General features: G+C 37.5%; 2 protein-coding genes across 6 annotated transcripts in view; both read left to right on the plus strand.

Moving 5' to 3' along the window:
- Positions 1-14,616, plus strand: part of LOC122091410 (probable histone-arginine methyltransferase CARM1) — a 15,406-nt gene extending 790 nt beyond the window's left edge. The window contains exons 3-17 of one of the 5 annotated variants that reach the window (XR_006143926.1): positions 246-354; positions 1,032-1,175; positions 1,447-1,550; positions 1,679-1,777; positions 1,888-1,957; positions 2,647-2,743; positions 6,433-6,487; positions 8,129-8,212; positions 10,464-10,541; positions 10,926-11,029; positions 11,200-11,372; positions 11,495-11,646; positions 12,301-12,362; positions 13,120-13,213; positions 13,389-13,516. Coding sequence is in view for 3 of the 5 variants with exons in the window: in XM_042661339.1 (XP_042517273.1) it covers positions 246-354; positions 1,032-1,175; positions 1,447-1,550; positions 1,679-1,777; positions 1,888-1,957; positions 2,647-2,743; positions 6,433-6,487; positions 8,129-8,212; positions 10,464-10,541; positions 10,926-11,029; positions 11,200-11,372; positions 11,495-11,646; positions 13,120-13,185 (1,335 nt within the window). In the remaining 2 variants the exon portion in view is untranslated. Of the gene's footprint in view, positions 1-245; positions 355-1,031; positions 1,176-1,446; positions 1,551-1,678; positions 1,778-1,887; positions 1,958-2,646; positions 2,744-6,432; positions 6,488-8,128; positions 8,213-10,463; positions 10,542-10,925; positions 11,030-11,199; positions 11,373-11,494; positions 11,647-12,300; positions 12,363-13,119; positions 13,517-14,192 lie in introns of those variants that run through there. The other 4 variants (XR_006143925.1, XM_042661339.1, XM_042661337.1 and 1 more) reach the window with 4 other exon arrangements.
- A 968-nt stretch (positions 14,617-15,584) lies between these two features.
- Positions 15,585-17,173, plus strand: LOC122091411 (stress-related protein). Its single transcript, XM_042661340.1, has 3 exons — positions 15,585-15,836; positions 16,048-16,272; positions 16,491-17,173. The coding sequence occupies exons 1-3, from the start codon at positions 15,798-15,800 to the stop codon at positions 16,998-17,000; spliced, it is 774 nt and encodes a 257-aa protein (XP_042517274.1). The 5' UTR covers positions 15,585-15,797; the 3' UTR covers positions 17,001-17,173.
- The last annotated feature ends 4,458 nt before the right edge of the window (positions 17,174-21,631 follow it).

A 21,631-nucleotide genomic window follows, 5' to 3' on the forward strand; every position in this document is an offset into this window, starting at 1 on the left:
TTTTTGTGGGGGGGGGGGGTTTGGAAGCTGGTATACTAGGATCCATTACTAGGAAGCTTGTTAGTGCTGTAACTGTGCCTTTTTCATTCGTTGTCAAATGGTGCGGTTTCCAGTATCTCATAAACTAAATGTATTATTATCTTAACTACCAAATTGCTGTGCTTTTATGTTTATATTTGGTTTGGAAATTTCGATGATTATCTTTTTGGATGTACATCTATGTAATAATTATCATATTGAATCAGAAATCTTATTCAAGGGGAATCACCATTCGATTTAAAGTAGAGGATGAAAGCAGGGCATTCCATCGGGCGTTTGAACATTGGAATACCGAAGCAGTTCAAGTGTCTTCTGGTATATCTGTCATTGATTCTGTCAATTAAAAATTTGTGACCATATGAAATATATATTTCTAGTTTGTTTCCATTATTCAGCATGCTGAAAAAGTTCAAGCCCACCTCTTTATGTATCATCAATAACTAGCGTATATATTAGTTCAAAATTAAATGATCAAAGTTCCACTTGTAACTTTCATATTCTTTTTCTTTTGAGGGGTTGTTTTTCTTTTTTCCCCATAAATCACCTGTAGTAAGAAAGATAGATAGGGTCACTAAAGGGTGTTAATCGATTCGGTTTTGGTATATACGGTTTGGTTTACATTTATTTGGCTGAAACCAAACCGAACTGCTTATCAAATGGTTACACTTTCGGAAACCAGAATTGTTTAATAAAATCCGTCATCTATTTTCAGCATGTTATTCAATTTAAAAGCACTGCTTTATTTAATTACTTCAAGCCAGCATACCATGTGAATTCATCTCTGCTCTTTTAGAATTTTATATCCCAAATGAAACTACAACTCCATTAGAAGCTTGATTGATATTATATTTTAATTCTTCTTGAAATTGATCTTCTCCCTACCCCAACTAATCTTCTAGTAATTGAACTAAAAGCATTTCTTATTATGAAATTGCAATTGAATCTTGCTCATTGCCAATGATTTTAGTTATGCAAATTGATTTTCTTCTCAGGCGGAAGATTGGAAAATGGAAAACTTTTGGCTTGTAAAAGCAAGTTTGATGATAAAATAGAGGCATCTTCTGCCAAAATGTACTTCCATTACTATGGCCAGCTACTTCATCAACAAAATATGCTACAGGATTATGTGAGGACAGGTTATATCATCACACTGTAATTTTTTGCCCCATCCCTGACTCATATAACATTAACAATCTCAGCTCCCCCCCACCCCAAAAAAAAAAAAAAAGATTTGGGCAGTTGAAATTTCTTTTCGGGTAGGATTAATCTACCATGTTTTTTGCATCAAATTTATTCTGTTTCAGTGGAAATCGGTTTCAACTGCTTGTATTCCTATGATGAAAGTTGAAGTGTCTACGTGCAGCATACTAAGCCTGTCATCAATATGACAAATTTTTTATGCTTCAGGAACCTATTATGCTGCAGTTGTTGAGAACCGTGCAGATTTTATTGGTCGTGTGGTGGTTGATGTAGGTGCTGGTAGTGGCATTCTGTCATTATTTGCCGCTCAGGTATACATAGCTTTTTAACTCATAGTTTTATGATACCTTGTGCGATTGTGCATTTCCTTCCGGTTTGTGTGCATATTTGGATTATGGTGCAATGATCAGAATTTATGTACTATATTTTCACCCATTAGGTTGGTGCAAAGCATGTTTATGCTGTGGAAGCATCTGAAATGGCAGAATATGCACGCAGACTCATTGCTGGGAATCCATCCTTGGCACAGAGGATTACGGTGAGATTTAGTTTTGTTGTTTACCAGAGAAGATGTGTCCCAGTGTTCTGTTAATATTTTTTATGCCTCAGTCTCATTTTCTAGTGGATATTTGGTTATCTACATTATAGGTCATCAAAGGTAAAGTGGAGGAGGTTGAGTTGCCGGAGAAAGCAGATATTCTGATCTCTGAGCCAATGGGTAAGCTTCTTGCCTTATACTTTGCTTATTATTTTTCACAAAAATATTATATTCTTTTGACGGTATAAGGCTTGAACATTAGGTTACATACTTCTATTTAATTAGAAGTGCTGTAGGTGTTGAGTTGTGAGTTGTGACTTTATTCTTTTGGTATTTACTGCAGTTGTTTTGAGACTTGGATTTTGTAATTTTGTGTTTACTGAAATTGTTGAATTTTTGGAAATGAAGCAGAAAAATTATTTAGGAGGTTGTGATTTTGCATTAGAGCTTTAAGGACATGATAGTGCAAATGATGATTTTTCCAATTGGATGAATTTTGAAAATTGGTCTGGGGCTTTGGGAATGTAGATGGGTTGAGGTAATAGAGTTGATCAATGTGGTAGTGCTGTACAAGTCTATTATCTTTCTCCCCTTTCAGTTATTGATATTCTGCAGGCTAGGGAGTATTTTTTCTCTCTCCTTTTTGGGGCTAATTCGTTAGAGTTGATTGGGTAGTTGGAGAGATCTCTTAGTTCTTCTAAATATCTTTATCTCTGGCTTATTGTCTTTACCATTTTTATAATTGCTTCTTTTTAATTTTGTTTTGGTCGATGAGTTCTTTCAAACATAATGTTTGTAGATGTTAACTATATTTTTAGATGGAAAAATTAGCTACTGGTGGAAATGAAATCTACTATTTGTCTTCTTAGGCACCTTGTTGGTTAATGAAAGGATGCTGGAGTCGTATGTGATTGCAAGAGATCGTTTCCTTCATCCTAGCGGAAAAATGTTCCCTACAATTGGAAGGTTAGTGTGGCCATTACCATGTATTGTTCTCTCTCTGCCCCACTGCTGTGGGGGGGGGGGGGGAAGGCTTGGGTTCTCTGCCTTTCTTTATTGCCTTTCCATTCTTTTTCTATTCAGCATGCCTTTCAATGATGCTTATATGACATGATTGCTGTCAATTTATAATTGTGCTCTTTTGCTCCATAGGTGGCAGTAATGTTATGCAGTTAAAAGACTAGTACCCTAACTTTAAATTAGTTTTGGGATATTAAATATCCATCATTCTAATGTTATGCAGTTAAAGACTAGTACCCTAACTTAGAATTAGTTTTGGGATATTAAATATCCATCATTCTTATAAGCACAATGGTATCTCATTGATGTGAGGTTGTAGTTCTTTCAGTTAGGTAGAGATACATGGCTATCTAATCTTGTTTCTTGATATGTATGGTATATACTCAGAGTCTATTACGATTATATTCTTTGACCTAAGTCATGATTTTGAGTTTGGCGAGTTGGTAAATGGAGTTCGATTGAAGTGGATTTAATTTAGTTGGATTCAATGCCCTAATGATTGTAGAAATGCAACCCTAAAAACGATGCAGAAGGTAATGGAAAAACAAGAACAAACAACGCACACAGATTTACGAGTTTCGGCAAGATTGCCTACGTCCTCGGTGAGATGAGATTGTGCTTCACTATCAATGGAGTATAGGGTTACATCTGCTTCACTATCAATGGAGAATAGGGTTACAACGCTGTTCTGTCTTGTCGAGGCGCCTTGCACTAATATTCCTTGGATTAAACTGCGACGGAATACAAGACATCGTACCAAAAATGACCAGGATACTAATTTTCAAATAAACCAAATTGCATTGAATTGATGTAGCCATGTAAGACCTTAAGAACTAGGCATAAAATTAAACTGTTTGTTGTTCGATGGTGGGTGGTTGATAATCTACCTTGGAGGCAAATAATTGAATCATTGCTAAGAACTTGAGGAATTCTTGGTGGGAGAAAAGAGACACTTAAAGCACAAGTTTGTTCTGTCAGATTATTATTTTTGCCTACAGACCCTATAATGCAGAACGAATGGCAGGTTCTGCTGTCGGTGAGCACAAGTGTGATGCAGATCAAATAGAGATGTATTTGCTGTTACACAGAAAACCAGCCACAGAATAGCGCTATATTAACGTCTACGGCAGCAACAAAGAAAGGGGAAAATAGGCTATTGGATAGAAGAGATAGGGAAGATAATAGTGAGAAAAAGAAGAGGAGGGATTATAAGACAGAAAAAGAAAGGAGAGAATATTGTGGGGAAGGGAGGAGAGATTCCACTCAATTTTGTAAAACAGAAAATCCAGATTTCATTCCATTCTAATCATTGGGAGGGGGTTTACAAGCTTTAAAAGGAAATAGAAGTCTAGTAAAGATAGACTTACCAGAATAAAAACCATAAAATAAGACTTCTGGAAAGAACTAAAAGACTTTCTAATCCTAAAATTCTACTAATGGACCCCATGAAATCTCATCCATCGACTTAATCAATTTTTTGGCTTATAAAAGAGGCACATTACATTAATTTAACCCGAAAATAACAAGTCCAAGGCTCATGGAACCCAACCATGTACCAAAATAAAACATTTCATGGGTTCTCTTTACTATTTTCATTGTCAAGGGCTTCCTCGATCAACTTGCTCTCAACTTGTGGTTGCAGAACTTCAAGTATAACTCCAATTTTTTGATCGAATTCTTCAGAGGCTTGTTTTTGATACTCTCTTTGGACATGCATACTTTTTTGAAGTACGTAATAAGTCATAAATATAAGGGTCAACCTCCATGCTGAAAAGATTTTTAAGGTTTGGTTCTAATGCCAAATAATGCAGAACGAATGGCAGGTTCTACTGGTGGTGAGCACAAGTGATTGATGAAGATCAAGTGGAGATGCATTTTCTGTTACAGACAAAACTGGCAACAAAATAGCACTATTTCAAAGCCTATGGTAGCAACAAAGAAAGGGGATAATAAGCTATCGTTTATATGAGAAAGGGTTGAAAACGGGGAGAAAAAATAAGCGAAGGAGAGATTGTAGAAGAGGAAAGAAAGGAAGGAGAAGATCATGGGGGAGGAAGAGGAAAGATTCCACTCACTTATCTCAATCAGAAAATCCAGATTTCATTCCATTCTAACCGTTGGGGGGGTGTTTACAAGCTTTAAAAGTAAATAGAATTCTAATGAAGTTAGACTTCCCAAATAGTAAAAACCATAAATATAAAACTTCTAAAAGAACTAAAAGACTCCCTAATTCTAAAAATCCACTCAATTTTCTTATTTTTTGATTGAAGACTTAGCTTGCCCCTAGGCTATCCTACATTAATATGGTGGATGAGCGTCTTTGTTGTGATGTTTGAATATAGTACTTCTAGTAGTTGTGAAATTCTGTCATCAGTATTCAGTAACCTGAGATCTACTATCTATTCTAAACCCCATATCATCATTGATGGTAAACGGAGAAACCATATTTGATGAGTACACTGCCCCCAATCCCCCCCTAATCTTACTTAGTTTATTTGAAGGCAAGATGTATTGGGGTTTTTGGGTGTTACTGGTATTAGTTTCCTTTCCCCGGATCCCCACCCTCAAGTTGAAATATCTTTATAGGTAATCCAATTTGAAAGTGGTCCCCCCTCCTAAGTTTGACTTGGAATTGGTTTATGGCGGCCTAGTTATGGCCTATAAATGTCCATGTAATCTATACTTTTGCTTCAGTTTGTGTTATGGTCTTGTTCACTAATAAGGGAATGGTTCCCTTCCTAAAGGTTTGATGGTCAAACCTACTAGGGGGTGTCAACCGGTCGATTTTGGTTCGGTTCCATTATGGATGCAACATAATCTGGCCAGGATATTTCTAGGATTGAAACTGAAATTCCAATCAGTTGGTCCGGTTCAGTCTTAAAAGGTTTTGGGAATTGGTCCTTAATTGGTCACAAGACTGAATAATCGATTATTAAGCCCCAAGACCAAGAGGGAGGGAAATATGAGCCCACATATTTGGCCCATATTCTGTCTATGGTAAGTGGACTCAATTGCCTATAGATAATCTTTATATCATAAATAGGCCCAGCCCAACAGAGGGTTAATCACGAGTAAAAAACCTAAACCCCCAAATCGGAACCCCTAATTCGGTTAGAGTGACACCAAACTGAAATTCAAATTGTCTTGAGGCTCTACCAAATTACTATTATTCATGGTGAATTGCTCCTTTGTCTCTTATATCTTTTTTCCTTCAATTGTTTGTAATTCTGCTTAGAGTTGTAGTTGGGCCAAGTACATGCATGCTCATGGATTCTCCTTTATCACAGCATTTGTTACAGACTTACAGTGGCTATAATCTTGTTGCTTTATTTTGTAGCATGACACACACGCACACGCACACATTTGTAAAAAAAAAAAGGGCATCTGCAGAGGCTCTGCCACTGCAGGGTCTGGGGAGGTCATAATGTACACAACCTTACCTCCACTTTGCGGAGAGGCTGTCTGTCCTGACTTGGACTCATGACCACTAAGTCGGGATGGAGCAACCTTACCATTGCGCCGAGGCCCGCATGCATACATACATACATACATACATACATACATACATATGTGAAAGATCTACCTGTGCTTTTCATTATTTCTCAATACTCTTTCCTTGATTGTTTTCTCTGTAGGATACACATGGCACCATTTAGCGATGAATATTTATACGTTGAAGTTGCAAATAAGGTATTGTAAGAGATACGTTCTTTGGGATTATGCCCTTTCTGAAATGATCTGTCATACATGCATTTCGTTCAATGCTAGGAAGATGAATCATTCTAGGTCTTTTCTGTGCCTTGTGTTTTTGGTCTTATAGTAGTGGTTGTTAATGGTCAACTAATTCAAGTGATTATTCTGCATCCGAATCTAAATCTGAACTGATGATGGAAAAATTTATAGCTGAAATCAGCTCATAAGTTGTCTGATGTACATTACTGAGCCATGCTCTAAATGATTGTGGAGAAAAAGAATAGCCTGACTGGCTGATTATTCTGCATTGAAAAAGGTTAATTAGAATCGTGTTCTTGTTTGACAGAGCTTCTTGAACTTGTGCGTATCAGACTCTGAGAAGCCAGCTAAATGTGGATCCAATGAGAAGCTGGCAATCAGAATCTTTTCCACAAGATGCTGGAAAGCCTCTCTAGTCTCTCCCCACTACCTGGTACTTATATGTCTGACCCTCTGCCTCTGGCTGAAGTGGCACAAGAAGTTTAGCCAACTAGGCAGTATAGGCACAATCATGGATAGTGAAATTTAATCAGGTGTAGATTTTTTAACCCTTCTAAAAATATCCATTACAAGGAGGTGACAATGAAAAGATTTGCAGTTGTCATGGTAACATAGTTGACAGGACATAGGAACTAGTAGATTCATTTAGTTCTTAGATAGATATAATGGAAAATTTTTGAGGTGGTTAACCCAGTGAGAGTCTCAATGCTACTGGTGGCATTCCAATTGTGCTCAGAGGAGGTCACAACACAAGACAAACAAATGTCAGCCAGCGTGTTGATCATCATACAAAACACAGGGTTAAGCTAACAGTGGTTGAAATCATTAAGGATCAGTTTAGTGTGTGAAAACTATCAGACAAAACAGTATTTGGAGAGTGGGCAATCATAGTGGAAGAAATCAAGTCTTGGGAAATAAAAAAATTATGAAGCCCTTTTTTTTTTAAATTGGTGATGAATTCTTTGATTATGAGAAAAAGTAAAGATAGAACCTCCAAAGAGGGAAAGATTTGACTTCATCCCTGCAACACAGACTATTGACTGATGACAATCTACAAAGGAAGGCTTTCTCCCAAAGAATATAAAAGGTCTTACCATCCATAATTACATGTAACATACAGATTGTCCCTCTTTTCAGTGTTGTCGGTGGAAATTATAGCCTAGATCGGTTTGCAGTTACAGTTGTAGAGACTGAGATTCACAGGCTAGCAGCAGCTACTGTGACTATAACTTTCAGTCAACGAGGGCCATAACCTGATTAAGATGAATTGATGATAGCCTAATTAAGATGCAACACTTTATGTTTTACTTAAGATATTAGCGTGATTTTTGGATTAAGACTGGCACAATGGACGCCAAATCTTATTTTTTTCGTCACATGCCTGTTCTCAGAAAGTTGCAGTTTTTCCAGGCTTATCCTTGGATTTCCAATATGCTTTTTATGCAGTTTCCTTTTCCCCTCTTGTTTTGTGTATTCAACTGTACATTAAGAAAGTGATGGATAGTTTGTTACTCTTTTAGTTCATTTCTTAAATTTAGCCACAGTTCAATTTGTGCTTAACTTACCCTAACTATGAACACTACTCCTGTTTCTTGCTAGGCCCTGTTTTGGCAGCAACAAAATTATTATGGGGTTGACCTTACTCCCTTATACGGATCTGCATTTCAAGGATACTTTTCTCAGGTCTCTCTTGCCTCTTGCTTATGGAAATGGATGTTTTGTTGTCAGCACCTCCCCTATTTATGGTTCCTTATTTTCAAAATCATCCACAATTTCTGAAGAGGCAGGGATATGTGATGAACAGCATCCTTTTCTCTAAATGGTACAGTCCAACCAAAGAATAACCGAAGTAAATCTAGCCAAATTATTTATAGAAACATGTGGAGCACATGTTTATTTTGAAAATAAATCCTGCAAGAAAATAGGATGTGGGTTTTTTTTTTTTTTTGGGTGGGGGATTAGAATGTAGAATCTATTAAATTAAGAGGATGATATTGTTAAAAATACGAAGGCAAAAGAATAGGTTTAGGTATGAAAAAGAGGGGTTGAAATTGAGAAATTTATCGCATTGAAGTAATTATGTATTCTCTTTGTCATGCTCTATACTAATGCTTCTTTCTTTGACACAACTAATGGATTTCCTCTTCTTGTTGCCAATCAGGATGGGGGGGGGGGGAATAAGCCCCTAAGGTTTGCTCCTACTTGATTTTTTAAGTGAAAAAAAGACCACTTCTAAGTGACTGCCTAGTCAATAAAGAAATGCAAAGATGAAACTTACACACACACAAATATAGCCACCCCACTTGAGAAAAATTTCCCCCCAAAATGAAAAGTTTATGTTATCAAGTGGATTGCATTACTTGCATCAAGGCGCATTAGGATTCCCTCTTATGTGAAATGTGACTGAGTTGAGGTGATTGTTAGTATTTCCTAAACATACACATTAGGTTCAACTTTCATTTATGTAAAATATAACCTCCTGTAAATAGACTAGTAACTTTGACAATCTTCATTTTGGGGGGTACGTGGGTGTGTCATAGAGGACCTTGCACTCATCTCAATTGTGAAAGTTCACCTAAATGAGTAAAATTAGTGGTTAAAAGTGAGACCTAAAGTTTCAAAAGATTATGAAATTGCCACTAGAAAGAAATGAATGTAGAAACACAGATTGTCATGCTTTTATTTTTGAGGCAGTTCCTCTGGCTCATATGATGCCTGCCATTTTACCAATTGGGCTCCTTTATCACATGTAATCCCCGCCCATTTAGTGCCACATGGCAGGTTGTGAAACATTAAACATTAGTATGCAACGTGGCATTTGGATTTTCCCTTTCTAGTTTCTATTATGATTTCTTCTGAAATTTTGGATGTTTCTTTTTCCTGGAACTCCTTTAATTTAGGGTGCCAATAAGGTTATTGACCCGGTAGGACCATTTGAACCAGGCTGGAAAACCAGAAACCACACTGACTAGTTCCTATATTGGTCCAGTTTCAGTCTGGGATTGTAATTTTTTTTTTTAATTATTGGACGTTCCAATCTGAAACCAAAAAGAGCGATGGGCCACCGAATGGATTGACTGGGTGGACTGAAAACTGGAACATAAAAAACCACATATTTGAGGGGTGAGGGAAGGGTCGGTCCGATTATGGCCCTATATCTATAATTGTTCGGTTTCTGGTCTGAGGCCTGGTATTCAATCGACAGATTGAGGTAGACAAAAGGACCGAAATCAAAAAAGCTATCTGTTTCAGTCGGGGATCCCAGGAGCAATAAGCGTATTGGTCTGTTTTCAGTCTATTGGGGTGACCCCTTGGGTGAAACCAATTGAAACTGAACGAAACTGGTCAATTTACACGCTCTACCTTTCAGTTGCTCTCTACATGAAGTTGAGTGTCTTGCAAGTCTCAATTGCTAGTATGTATTTTCATTTCTATTGTGAGAGAAGGGAAATGCTTATTGGTTATAAATTAAACTGGATGGCGGATGTTGCTTTGCTGCTCTAATGCTTGTTGGAGGCCAGATTCCCTGCTTGTCTGAACATTTCTGAAAATGTGATAAGATTTGAGGAAATATTTTATATTTGGTTCTTTTCCTCTGGCTTTAAAGAATCTAGGTACAATGCATGTTGGCCTGTTTTTGCACTCTGACAGTCTGTTGTTCATCATCCTTCATATTTTGCAGTAAAGTTCCCTTGCTTCCTCTAATTCTGGGTACTTAATTTTTTTTTTTCTCAACTTCTATTTGTGGATTTTTTGGTATGTGATTTGTCAATAATGTCACAAATGATCTATCATACTCCATTTAACAGAGCTCTTCCTTCTCATTAAATGAGTTAGTGCATATATTGTGCTGTATTATTATGATTTTGCAATCAACTACCATCATTCATTTTTTCTAATTTTGTTTTGGGTGTTTTCTTTGTTCTGTATACAGCCTGTGGTGGATGCTTTTGATCCCAGATTGTTGGTAGCTCCTCCTATATTCCATACTATAGATTTTACTTCTGTGAAGGTATATATTAACAGTTGAAACCTTGCTTGTAATTGGAACACTTTTATCTTTCAGTAGCTTAACGATTGAGATCAAATTCAATTGGTAATAAGTGCCACCTTTTTCTCTGGTGCCTTCCTTGCCTGGGAGTTCTTACCTAAATATATGTTTTTGAAGCATTTTCTTCACATTGAATCTTTATTAAACTGTTGTTCATCTCATTTATCCTTCCACTTTGCGTTGGTGCCTATGTTTTCCCACGTGTTATGTTTGGTCTTGTTAATAGTTATACTCCTTCATGTTCTGCTTGGTCTAGTTACGCTGCTGAAAGGAAGTTTATAGCTTCTGAAGCTTGTTGGAATAATAAAAAATTCTCTGATTTTATTCTCTATGACCATTCTATAGGAGGAAGAACTGTATGAAATTGAAATCCCACTGAGTTTCATCGCCTCTGTGGGCACTAGAGTTCACGGACTGGCTTGCTGGTTTGATGTTTTGTTTAACGGAAGGTAAACATTTGATCCATCACTACATCGTCTGTATTATTTTCTGGTGTTTCACTTTCCTTTCTGTTCCTTCTGTGTACTTGCATCAATGTATTAATTATTTTATTGTTTTCATTCTTTGAGAGGCCAATTTATTGATGTTTGAACAACTATCCTGCTGATTTGATCTGCAGTTCTGTACAAAGATGGCTTACTACTGCTCCTGGTGCACCTACAACCCACTGGTACCAGCTACGCTGTGTTCTATCTCAACCAATATATGTCATGGCTGGACAAGAAATTACTGGACGACTCCGCATGGTTGCCCACAATGCTCAGAGCTATACAATGCACCTAACTATGTCAGGTTAGGCTTCCTTTTGCTGCTCTAGGTGCACTGGTCAAAGGTTCCTTTGTTCCCCCTCCACCCCCCCCCCCCAAAAAAAAAAAAAAAAGGTTCCCTGACATTTGGCAAGTTATTTATGAAAGCTAAAATGTGGGGCGCTGGTGCCGAACAAGGAGGAATACTTCAGACATCATCATGCAAACTTGATCTTAAGGAGCCATACTATCGAATGTCTCAGCCACAGACATATGCATGGACCCAAGATCAGCAACCTCAGCAGCTAATACAGTCGCAGGTATAAACTGTTAACCCCCTTTCACCGGTTTTCATATATAAAGAGCCAATTTCGGGGGGAATAAATTAATATAAAGCTGATTTCTAAGGGGTTTATTCAGACATCATGCGTTGCAATCCTGAAGATTGATTATAATAGTACAATAGATTTCTAGTTGCATGCATAATTGATGTTCCCTGGGGGCAATTATCCTTGTCAGTGGTACATCATTACAGTACTTCCACCAATAAAGTAGCATCTTTTAAGCCTCACTTATCTACCCATCGACTGTTGCTAGAGTTCCTCGTACAATTTTGATGAAATACTAGCTTTTTCTGAGATACAGATTTCAATTTATCATTGGAGTTCCAATAGTCATGCAAAAAGATTTAGAAAATTACTTGGTTGACCAAGTAATCTGGCGTCTTCTGTACATACTTCCTGATGAATTTTGACTATATGAGAGGAATAAATGGGCAAGTACAAAAAGCAGCTCCTATTACCCAAAAAAAAAAGGCAAGCAACATGGTGTACACTGCATTAAAAAAGAAGTTGTAATACAACAAAACATCTTTAAGAACAAGTAGTTGATAGACTAAAATGGCGTTATGGAACTCTTTCCATCAATAGATTAGTTTGAGTTAGTGTCTTATTTCTTCTTTCTTCTTGCTGTAGTAAGAGCGCTGTGACCCTTGCCTGGTCGTCAGTTACACAGACAATAATGTTACTGCCTACTAGTAAGTACCAAGTACATGAATATTGGATGCCATTTACTATCTGACTATACTGTTATTCCTCTCAAAATACTCCATAGACCCTAGCAAAACATGTCACCCATGAGACTATCGCTTATGCTAAATGCTCAGAATGCTAATGCTGTAGTACTTTTTTGTCTCAAATGTCAGAAAGGATGACCTAAGTCCTTAAAGGAAAATTATCTGTTGCCAACCTAATCTCCCAAATATGCCAACTTTTTAGCTCTTCACATTAACTGCCTTCTTCCATTTCGTGAGTTAAGTTGGTAATTGGTGTTGGTGAAATCAAAGATATTGACAACTGAGCTTTCTTCTGGGCAATAGCAAAATTCCTTTTGACTTATAACTGCTGAATAAAGGGAATTAAGTTACCTTCCAAATCAGTGGGATAGAGGAAGATCAACATTTCAATTTCAAATTCTGAAATTATTAATAATGAACTACCATACTAGGGAACTTGCAAAAATGATTTGATTATATATTTCCATAATCCTCATCTCGAACTCGGGGGAGAAAACAAGTTTTAAGGGCAATCTATTGAGACAGCCTTATGTTTGGCTGAGAATTTAGGAATTGCTTTGAAATCTAAGTTTGCCCAAGGTCTGCCCTGATGCATTTCTGCCTTTTGAATTGCAATTCTATGGTGTACAATAAGATAAACCACCTTATTTCTATTAGTATGTGTTGAATTTGGACCCATTTGATAGAACTATAATTGGGTACATCCCTTTATTTGCAGGATGCTGTGGGGTCTGGCTTAGTGCAGCAACTGTCGCAGAATTCCGGAGCTTCTTTGCCTCGTTGATAGAGAAGATCAGCATCAACTCTTAAGGGTGAGAATGGAGTTTCTGATATAATATAGCATTCTTATGCCTGTAGCATATCATTTTACCCAAATCCAAAGCATGTTGGGTACTACATCTATCCACTATATAAATTATGTTAATAACCAGCCTGGTTTGGTTAGTTACTACATGATTTTTTGTTGGGTGGGCATATGTTTTGCAGTAATAGTTACGAATAGTCATTGACTCCAGGAAAGGGCAGATGGGAGGTGCAAGGTGACAATGCTTTTTATTTATCAGAATTATAATTGTTACACCTAGAAGTTAATCAAGAGCGCTAAGTTTGTTTTACATTTGTAGCCAGTATTGGAACTGTAGGAACAGATTGGTAGGAGGGAATGGGTGAAAGTTGGGGTTTGAGAAAGGGCAGGGGTATCACGTCTTGACTCTCCTCTGTTATTCTTCCGTTAGCATTGGTGATAGAAACAGACTGGAGGTGAGCTAGCTATTGGGAAGAAGGTAAAAATTAAAGAATTTTTTTTCCTGGTTTTGCAATTTTTCTGGAGATTTTCCAAATTTTTTTTGGTGAGATTTCTGCCACTTGAGTGCTTCATGCACAAGGTGATTTGAGGTTCAGAATACCTTCTCTCATTCCAATCAGAAAAAATCAGAGAATCGGGTCATGTGGATTAAGAGATTCTCTCTTCACTTTACCTCAACGTAGGTGAATTTTTTTTATGAATTAAAAACTTTAATATATAATTGAGTCCATTAGCCTTGGCCATTGTGGACCAATTAAACAAAAAGTATAGTGATCATGGTTTGAGTTCTCGATATTGAATCCATTGCGATGAATATTGATATCGATATCCATATTGGTGGTAAAATGGTTAATGGTATCTTTTTTTTATTTTTTATCTGGGACCCAGAGTAGCTCCTAGAATTTTATTGGTACCTTATTTTCTGTCTATTGATTTTGATAAGTGAAGGACGTGACCAATACCTGACTTTCCATACCTTGACCTAAGGCTAACAAGTGGAGGTGGGACGTTTAGAGGGCAGGAGATGGATTTCGTTTTCGTACAATAGAACGCAGAATAATGGCCCTCGTTTCTCTTCAATACTTTTGTTTTTTATTTTTTTGGTAGAAGTTTCTCTTCAATACTATGGGTTGAAAATTATAATCAGGGGTCTAGCAAAAAAAAATTAGGGATCTAGAAACCATTTTACTATTAGTATATGTTTTTCTTTTTCCTCTTATTGAAGAAAAATAATTACTATGAACTGAAAAAAAATTTATCCCTTGCTAAAGGGATAAGCAATCTGGGTAGTAGGAAAATTTGGTTGTGTTTCAACCTCGGTCCGTCATGTGTATTGGGATTGTGATAAATTGTCTCATCATATTGTGTGTTTTACCACAATTTTAGTATATATGGTAGGTTGAGATTGAACCACAATTGAGTAATGGTTTGAAGAATGATTTTATCGTGTAGAGTGAAGATCTTTTTCCTTTAAGCAACTAGGGGCAAGGTTCCTAATATTGGGTATCAGTCACATGGATCGATCAAAATCAATCTTGGATTGAACAAAATTGACCTTTTTAAAAAATATTGTTACTATTTAGCCCTTGGGTCAAACTAGTGGATTGGTATCAGTCACCTGATCCCTTTTAAGAATCTAGAATTTGATGATAAATCAGACACTAAAAATCGTTTGTTATGGTACAATAAGCATCGAGTGGTCGAGATATTTTCAGTGGTTTAATACTCATTGTATCTCACCATTCACTATAGAGTATGTGTACTCTATAACAGATATTGGCAATGAAATAGCAGAAGATACGTAGTTTATTGATTGGGTGGAAATCGAGTTCGGTGACCAACGGTTCCAGTCTGAATCGGGGGATTCCCGATCGGATTCGCCAATCCTTGAAACCCTGGCTACAGCCTACAAGCCCCACCTTTCGTCGTCGGTTTACCATTTCTTTGTTCGCAAGTCATAACCGCTTACCTATCGAAAGGGCCCCAGTGATCATGGAACTGCGTAGCCGTGGGAGAGACGAACAACGTGGGCCCAAGTCCCAAAAGTCCCTCCTTCCCCATCAAATGACGCAACGAAGTCACGAATTTGAGGCGGGAAGATGCGTTTCACGCGAATCCGATGAGAAAGTATGAAACACATCTTCTCCAATCGAGAATTGTGCCCGGCAGAAATATGGAAATCCGTGCCTCTAAAGATATGACACGGACCCTCCTTTTGCTTACCGACACGTATTGGTATGCGTGACATGTCAGTCACACGTGGCATCTCACAATGCATAAATTCCCAGATCGACTATTTTGCTAATTCTAGACTTAGCCTCGAAGAGTCAATTTTTGAAGAATTCGACGTAACGGACAAAAAAGCCGTTCACACGTGCCATACCGCGTTCCTTTCTTTATCGGATATTTTTTTGATCGCTATTGGATGCAAGGAATCGAGAATTCCCCTATAAAATTGAATCGCCGCAACCGTTCACGTCATATGTGGTTTCTCAATCCTCCGAATAGTTTCGTTAGCATTTCTACTTTGCTTTGATTTTGTTGTTTGGAGAGAGCACAAAAGGATTTCCTTTACACATCTATCGAAGATAATGGCTGAAGCGGATGTGCCACAGCAACCAGAAGTGATGGTAAGGACATATTATTTCCTCTCGTTTCTTTGTTTCTGTATTCCTTTTTTCTTGTTCTTGCACAGAAGGATTGAAGGTTTCTAGTGTTATGTGATTGAGATCGATCATGACTGGATCTTGATTTTAGGGTTTAAGCCTTTAATTAACTCTTTTTTTCTGTTTTTTTTTTGGATTGAATTCCTCTTAATTTCTCCCTTGTGTTCGAGTTCAGCCTCAAGATGGTTGGGAGAGGCTTAAGTATCTGGACTTCGTACAAGTCGCAACACTTAACATCTTCACTTGTTTCTCGACTCTTTACGAGTACGCGAAGGAGAACTCTGGTCCTCTGAAACCCGGCGTTCGAACCGTTGAAGGCACCGTCAAAACCGTCATCAGTCCCGTATACGAGAAGTTCCAAGATGTCCCCTTCGAGCTCCTCAAGTTCGTCGATCACAAGGTTAGAAACTGAATCTTTTACTTCCAATCCTACAAAATTTCTTCTAATCACTGCATAGCTAAGACATCTTATTCGTATTCGAACTTCGAATTGGATTTCTGAAACTTTTTTTTTTCCGGCGGTTTTATTTTCCAAAACGATCTTCGCCGGTTTTGTAATCTCCGTGGGCGTAGAAACCGGGAGAACTAAAAAAATTCTTTGCTTACGTGGCGGTACAGGTGGACCAATCTGTAAGTGAAATAGAACGCCACGTACCATCTCTGATAAAGCAAGTGTCCAGCCACGCCTTCATGGCGGCTCAAAAGGCTCCGGAAGTTGCTCGAGCCGTAGCATCTGAAGTCCAGCGTGCTGGCGTAGTGGAGACAGCCGCGGATATAGCAAAAACTGCGTACGTAAAGTGCGAGCCCACCGCCAAAAATTTATACGCCAAATACGAGCCGGTGGCTGAGCGATATGCCGTTACGGCTTGGAGGGCGCTTAACCGGCTCCCTTTATTCCCTCAAGTGGCTCAGATTGTGGTCCCCACAGCAGCCTATTGGTCATACAAGTACAACTATGCCGTATATTGTGCAGGAGAGAGAGAATACACCGTAGCAGTGTTTCTACCGTTGATTCCTGTGGAGAGGATTGCTAAGGTTTTTGGAGAAACCGAGGAGGATGAGGCTGGGCCCACTGTTACCATGAATCCTATCGAAGAAGGAGAAACAGCCTCGGTGGTAGCTCAATGATTTTTATTTGTTTATAAAGTATCGTGTGTCGCACTTTGGCTTGTTTAGTATTGCACAAAGTTTGTTGCGTGTGCCTTCGCTGCAACTTGGTTTGAATTTTGAAGTTTGAAGTAACCATGAATTAATTTTTATTTCCTACCAAAAAAAAATGAATTATTGTTTATTTGTATTAATTTTGTTGTTTTTTTTTCTTTGTTACCAAGATACTTTTACTTCATGTTTATTTCTCATAATAATAATAATATATAACTCTAAAAAGTATTAGATATATGAAAATTTTTGTTTCATTTTTTTTTTTTTAATATTTCTTGAAAACCGGTTTTCCAAATCGATTTTAATCCAATTCAAAACAGAATCCATGGCAGTTGCCAATTCTATGTTCGATTCTAGATTTTTTAAACTTTGGTAGCAGTCCTTTCGGATCAAGATTTTTAGTTGAGGTTGATAGAAATTAGCTCTCAACATTATAAGAAAGAATAAGTTTTACTTATGCCACTGTGAAGGTGGAATTCTTTCATGGATGTCCATCACTGCGATTTTTGAAGGGTAATTCAGACCTTCAACATATGGGGGGAAGTAATGGTTACTTTAGATTGATAAGTAAACCCTCCATGGAGGATGAAGAAAAATATCCCCATATTAAAATGGATAACTTGACCTATCAATGAGTGTCACCTCCCACTAGAACTCTCCACCAAGAATCACCTTGATGATTAAACTTTGAAGTAAAAATATTTACGGCACAAAGAAATCAGGTCAATCGATCAATGACATAGACTTGACCGTTGGTGATAAGTCGGAAAAAGATGAGGATAATGTCAAATCATTATTTCCCTCATGTCCTGGACAACATACGTGCTACAATGGACGGAATAAAGGGTCGCGATACAACGATGGTGAACTACCTCTAAAAACCCATCCTTTAGATTGGATTGCGGATTGCAACTCAAGCTGGAGTCGCTAGTAATCGTCAGTCAGAACTGTAGTTTTAATACTCCCATGTATGATATATACTTGAAGTGTAGTTTCAATACTCCAATGATGCTCCCTAATATGCCATGTTGCAAATATTATCATTGGTATTGGATGCAATCTTGCCAGGGCTGCCCTTGCTCACCCAAATAAAAGATACTAATATTGCAGCTGGAGGTAGTTCACACTAGTGATTATTTTTAGCTATGATGTGATCAATTATATGGCAACCAAATTTGATTACATAAGTCAAGACCGGGACATTTTAAAAGTAAAAAGTTCAAGCTTCTAAGGTCCAACCAATAAGTTTTTTAATTTATTTACTTTCAACCAAAACCCTTTTGGATGTATAAAAGAAAACAAAGACTCCATTGAAAATCATAATTTCCAAATATATAGAGTTTTAAATAAAATAAGTTACATGATAATGATTTTATATATATATATATATATATAAATCAATTTCATTTTTTCTTTCCTTTCCCTCTTTTTTTTTTTTTTTTTGGAACAAAAAACTAAGTTTATTAAAGAAAAATCAAAGGAGGAGAATCTTTGAACAAAGTCGAGAGTTACAAGACAAAGCGGTGGTTGAAGCCACCAAACACGGGAAATTCCCAAGCGAGATGCCCCTTTGGCTAGGACACGAGCTTCTCTGTCAACAGTATGAGGAATAAAACCAAAAGAAGTAAAAGAAAAACCTACTAAAAAAGAAAGAATATCATCAACCACACATTTAGTTGCCCAATCAATCGAAGATGGATGTGAATTTAAAACCCTGATGACAGGTTGGCAATCACTAAAGTACATCACTGATGAGAAGCCGCAAGCTAGTGTGAGTAAGACTCCATCACGAATTGCCTCAGCCTCAGTAGCAGCAGCCGAGACACTCCATCCCACCTTGCATTTAGCACCTATAAAGGTTCCTTCATGGGATTTAATCACAAACACCTCTACAGCCTCTTCTTGTTGTAGCATTCCATGCTCCATCAGAAAAGATAACAAAGTACTCCCTTGGAAGAGAAGTATAGATTAGATCTGGCAAATCAGATTGGGAGCTGCCAGCAGCAAGACTGTCCACACAAATACAACCATCCTGAATTGTAGAATCAATCACAGCCATGGTGCCCAAGAGATCAGGGTCATTCCTTTGGAACACAACTTTATTTCTAGATTACCAAACCTGCCAAAGTATAGACGACCATGTCAAATGAAAATCCAGCTGATTAGATATATCCTCATATTTCACAAATATGAAATTGAGCCAATCTTTAAAGTTCAGACCATGGAACTCCTTAGAATCAAACCTTAAAGAGGATAATCAAACCAACCAAACAGTTGCTGCAAAGGGGCATTGAAAAAGAGTATGAACAATAGTCTCATTGGAACTATTACATAATGGACAAAGAGCATTAGGACCTAGATTCCATTTGAAAAGGAGATGCTTAACAGCAAGAGAGTTAGAGCAACATCTCCAAATAAACGTCTTGATTTTAGGCATTAAAGGAAAATTCCAAATGATATTCCAAATGGGGTCAGGGAGAGAAGGAGAAGGTTCCGATGATGAAAGTGAGGCTTAATAAGCAGTTCTAACAGAAAAATTACCAGAATTAGAAAATTCCCATCTCCAAGAGTCCTTTTTCACAGAAATAATTAAGGGGATCTGAGATATGGCAGTATCTTCAGCAAGAGAGTATAAAGAATTAATAAGAGCTAAATGCCATTGCATATAAGGTTTGAGAATCAAGTCGGAGACTTTAGAAACAGAAGGATGATAAGGAATGCTAGTATACGACCTCCGGGGTAAAGAGGCAAGCCAGCTATCATGGAAAATAAAACTATTACAACCATCCCTAGTGGTCCTAAGCCCTTCCCCTTCATTATACTCCTCCAGCCCCAAGAACAATTAGGCTTAAGGTCAGCCTCAAGAAAAGAGGTGTAAGGGAAATATTTCCCCTTAAGGATACGCACCCAAAGTGCCTCACCACAATGGAGAATCCTCCAACATTGTCTAGCAAGTAAGGCAATATTGAAGCACTCTAAATCCCGGAACCCAAGACCACCTTCTTTTTTGCTTCTACATAATTTTTCCCATTTAACCCAATGAATCCCCCTACCATTATTATCCTTCCACCAAAACTTCCTAATCAATTTGTTCAGATCATCACAAAGACTAGTAGGGAGAAGAAACATAGACATAGAATACACAGGCAATGTAGACACAAAAGATTTTATTAGAATTTCCTTACCTGCAGCTGATAATAATGACTCTTTCCAACCTGAAATTCTGGCCTGAATTCTTTCACCAGTGTAGGAGAATAGAGCTTTTTTAGATCTGCCAAAATTTGTAGGCAAACCAAGATATTTCCCAAGATCTGCAACTGAAGAAAACTCTATAGCAGATACAACCTCATTTTGGATAGAAAGAGGGGTGCTTGGACTAAACGAAACACTTGATTTGGCCATATTCAGATTTTATCCCGACACCAAGCAATACTTCTGAATGAGTTGAGAAATGGCTTGGCCCTCATTCTTACCAGCATAAGAAAAGATTAAACTATCATCAGTAAAATGTAAATGAGAGACAGCAGGACATGATCCACTAATTTTAATACCAGTGATGATTCTAGATTGCTCAGCCTTAATCAAAAGAGATAAAAAGGCTTCTTGACAAAGAATAAAGAGGTATGGGCTAAGGGGGCAGCCTTGCCAGAGCCCCCTTTTCAGGAAAATAGGACCAATAAGGGAACCATTCTATCTAACATGATATGATACTGAAGAAACACATTGGATAATCCAGTTAACCCAAATAGAATGAAACCCCATTTTTTTTTTTTTTTCCACTCAATTTTGTCATAAGCCTTACTAAGATCTAGCTTGAGAGCCATGAATCCATTTTTGCATTTAGAGTTTTTCGTGTAATGCAACACCTCATGAAGACATGAACTACATACACATTATCAGATATAGCACGAGAAGGGATGAAAGTGCTCTGAAAAGGACTAATCAATGAGTTTAAAATAGGCTTAAGCCGATTAACCAGACATTTGGCAATTATTTTGTAAATTACCGTGCACAAACTTATCGGTCTAAAATGGCTTAAAAGACTGGGGTGCTTGATTTTGGGAATCAAGGTAATAATGGTTCTATTAAAGCTATAGAGCATGAAACCAGACCCAAAAAACCATTGGACAACATTAGTGACTTCATCCGCAATAATATGCCAATGAAGCTGAAAAAATTTAGTAGGCAGCCCATCAAAACCAGAGGCTTTATAAGTTTTGAAACACATCAGTTTTTATCTCTTTAGCAGTAAAAGAATAACAGAGTCTATTATTTTGGTCATCAGAAATCCTTGGGTCTAGGCATTCCAAAACAGCATGAATATTAACAGGATTTGAGGACATATACAATATGAAAATTTCGTGCACTAGATACACCCTAAAATCAAATTTCCAATCAATATTTGGCGAGTTCGATCACCGAAATGAATAACCTATCATTTGTCGATGAATCATTATTTAGTAGAGATCTACCGATAGTTCCACCCAAGAGGGGAAAAAAAATCTACCGGTTGAATTGGTTCCTGCTGACTTTGGTCTATCTTAGATCTGAATCAATCAGAATCGGTTCCTAAAACCCTAGATTCGAAACCCAGTGAT

Source organism: Macadamia integrifolia, chromosome 10 (assembly GCF_013358625.1).
Source record: "Macadamia integrifolia cultivar HAES 741 chromosome 10, SCU_Mint_v3, whole genome shotgun sequence".
Taxonomy (NCBI): domain Eukaryota; kingdom Viridiplantae; phylum Streptophyta; class Magnoliopsida; order Proteales; family Proteaceae; genus Macadamia; species Macadamia integrifolia.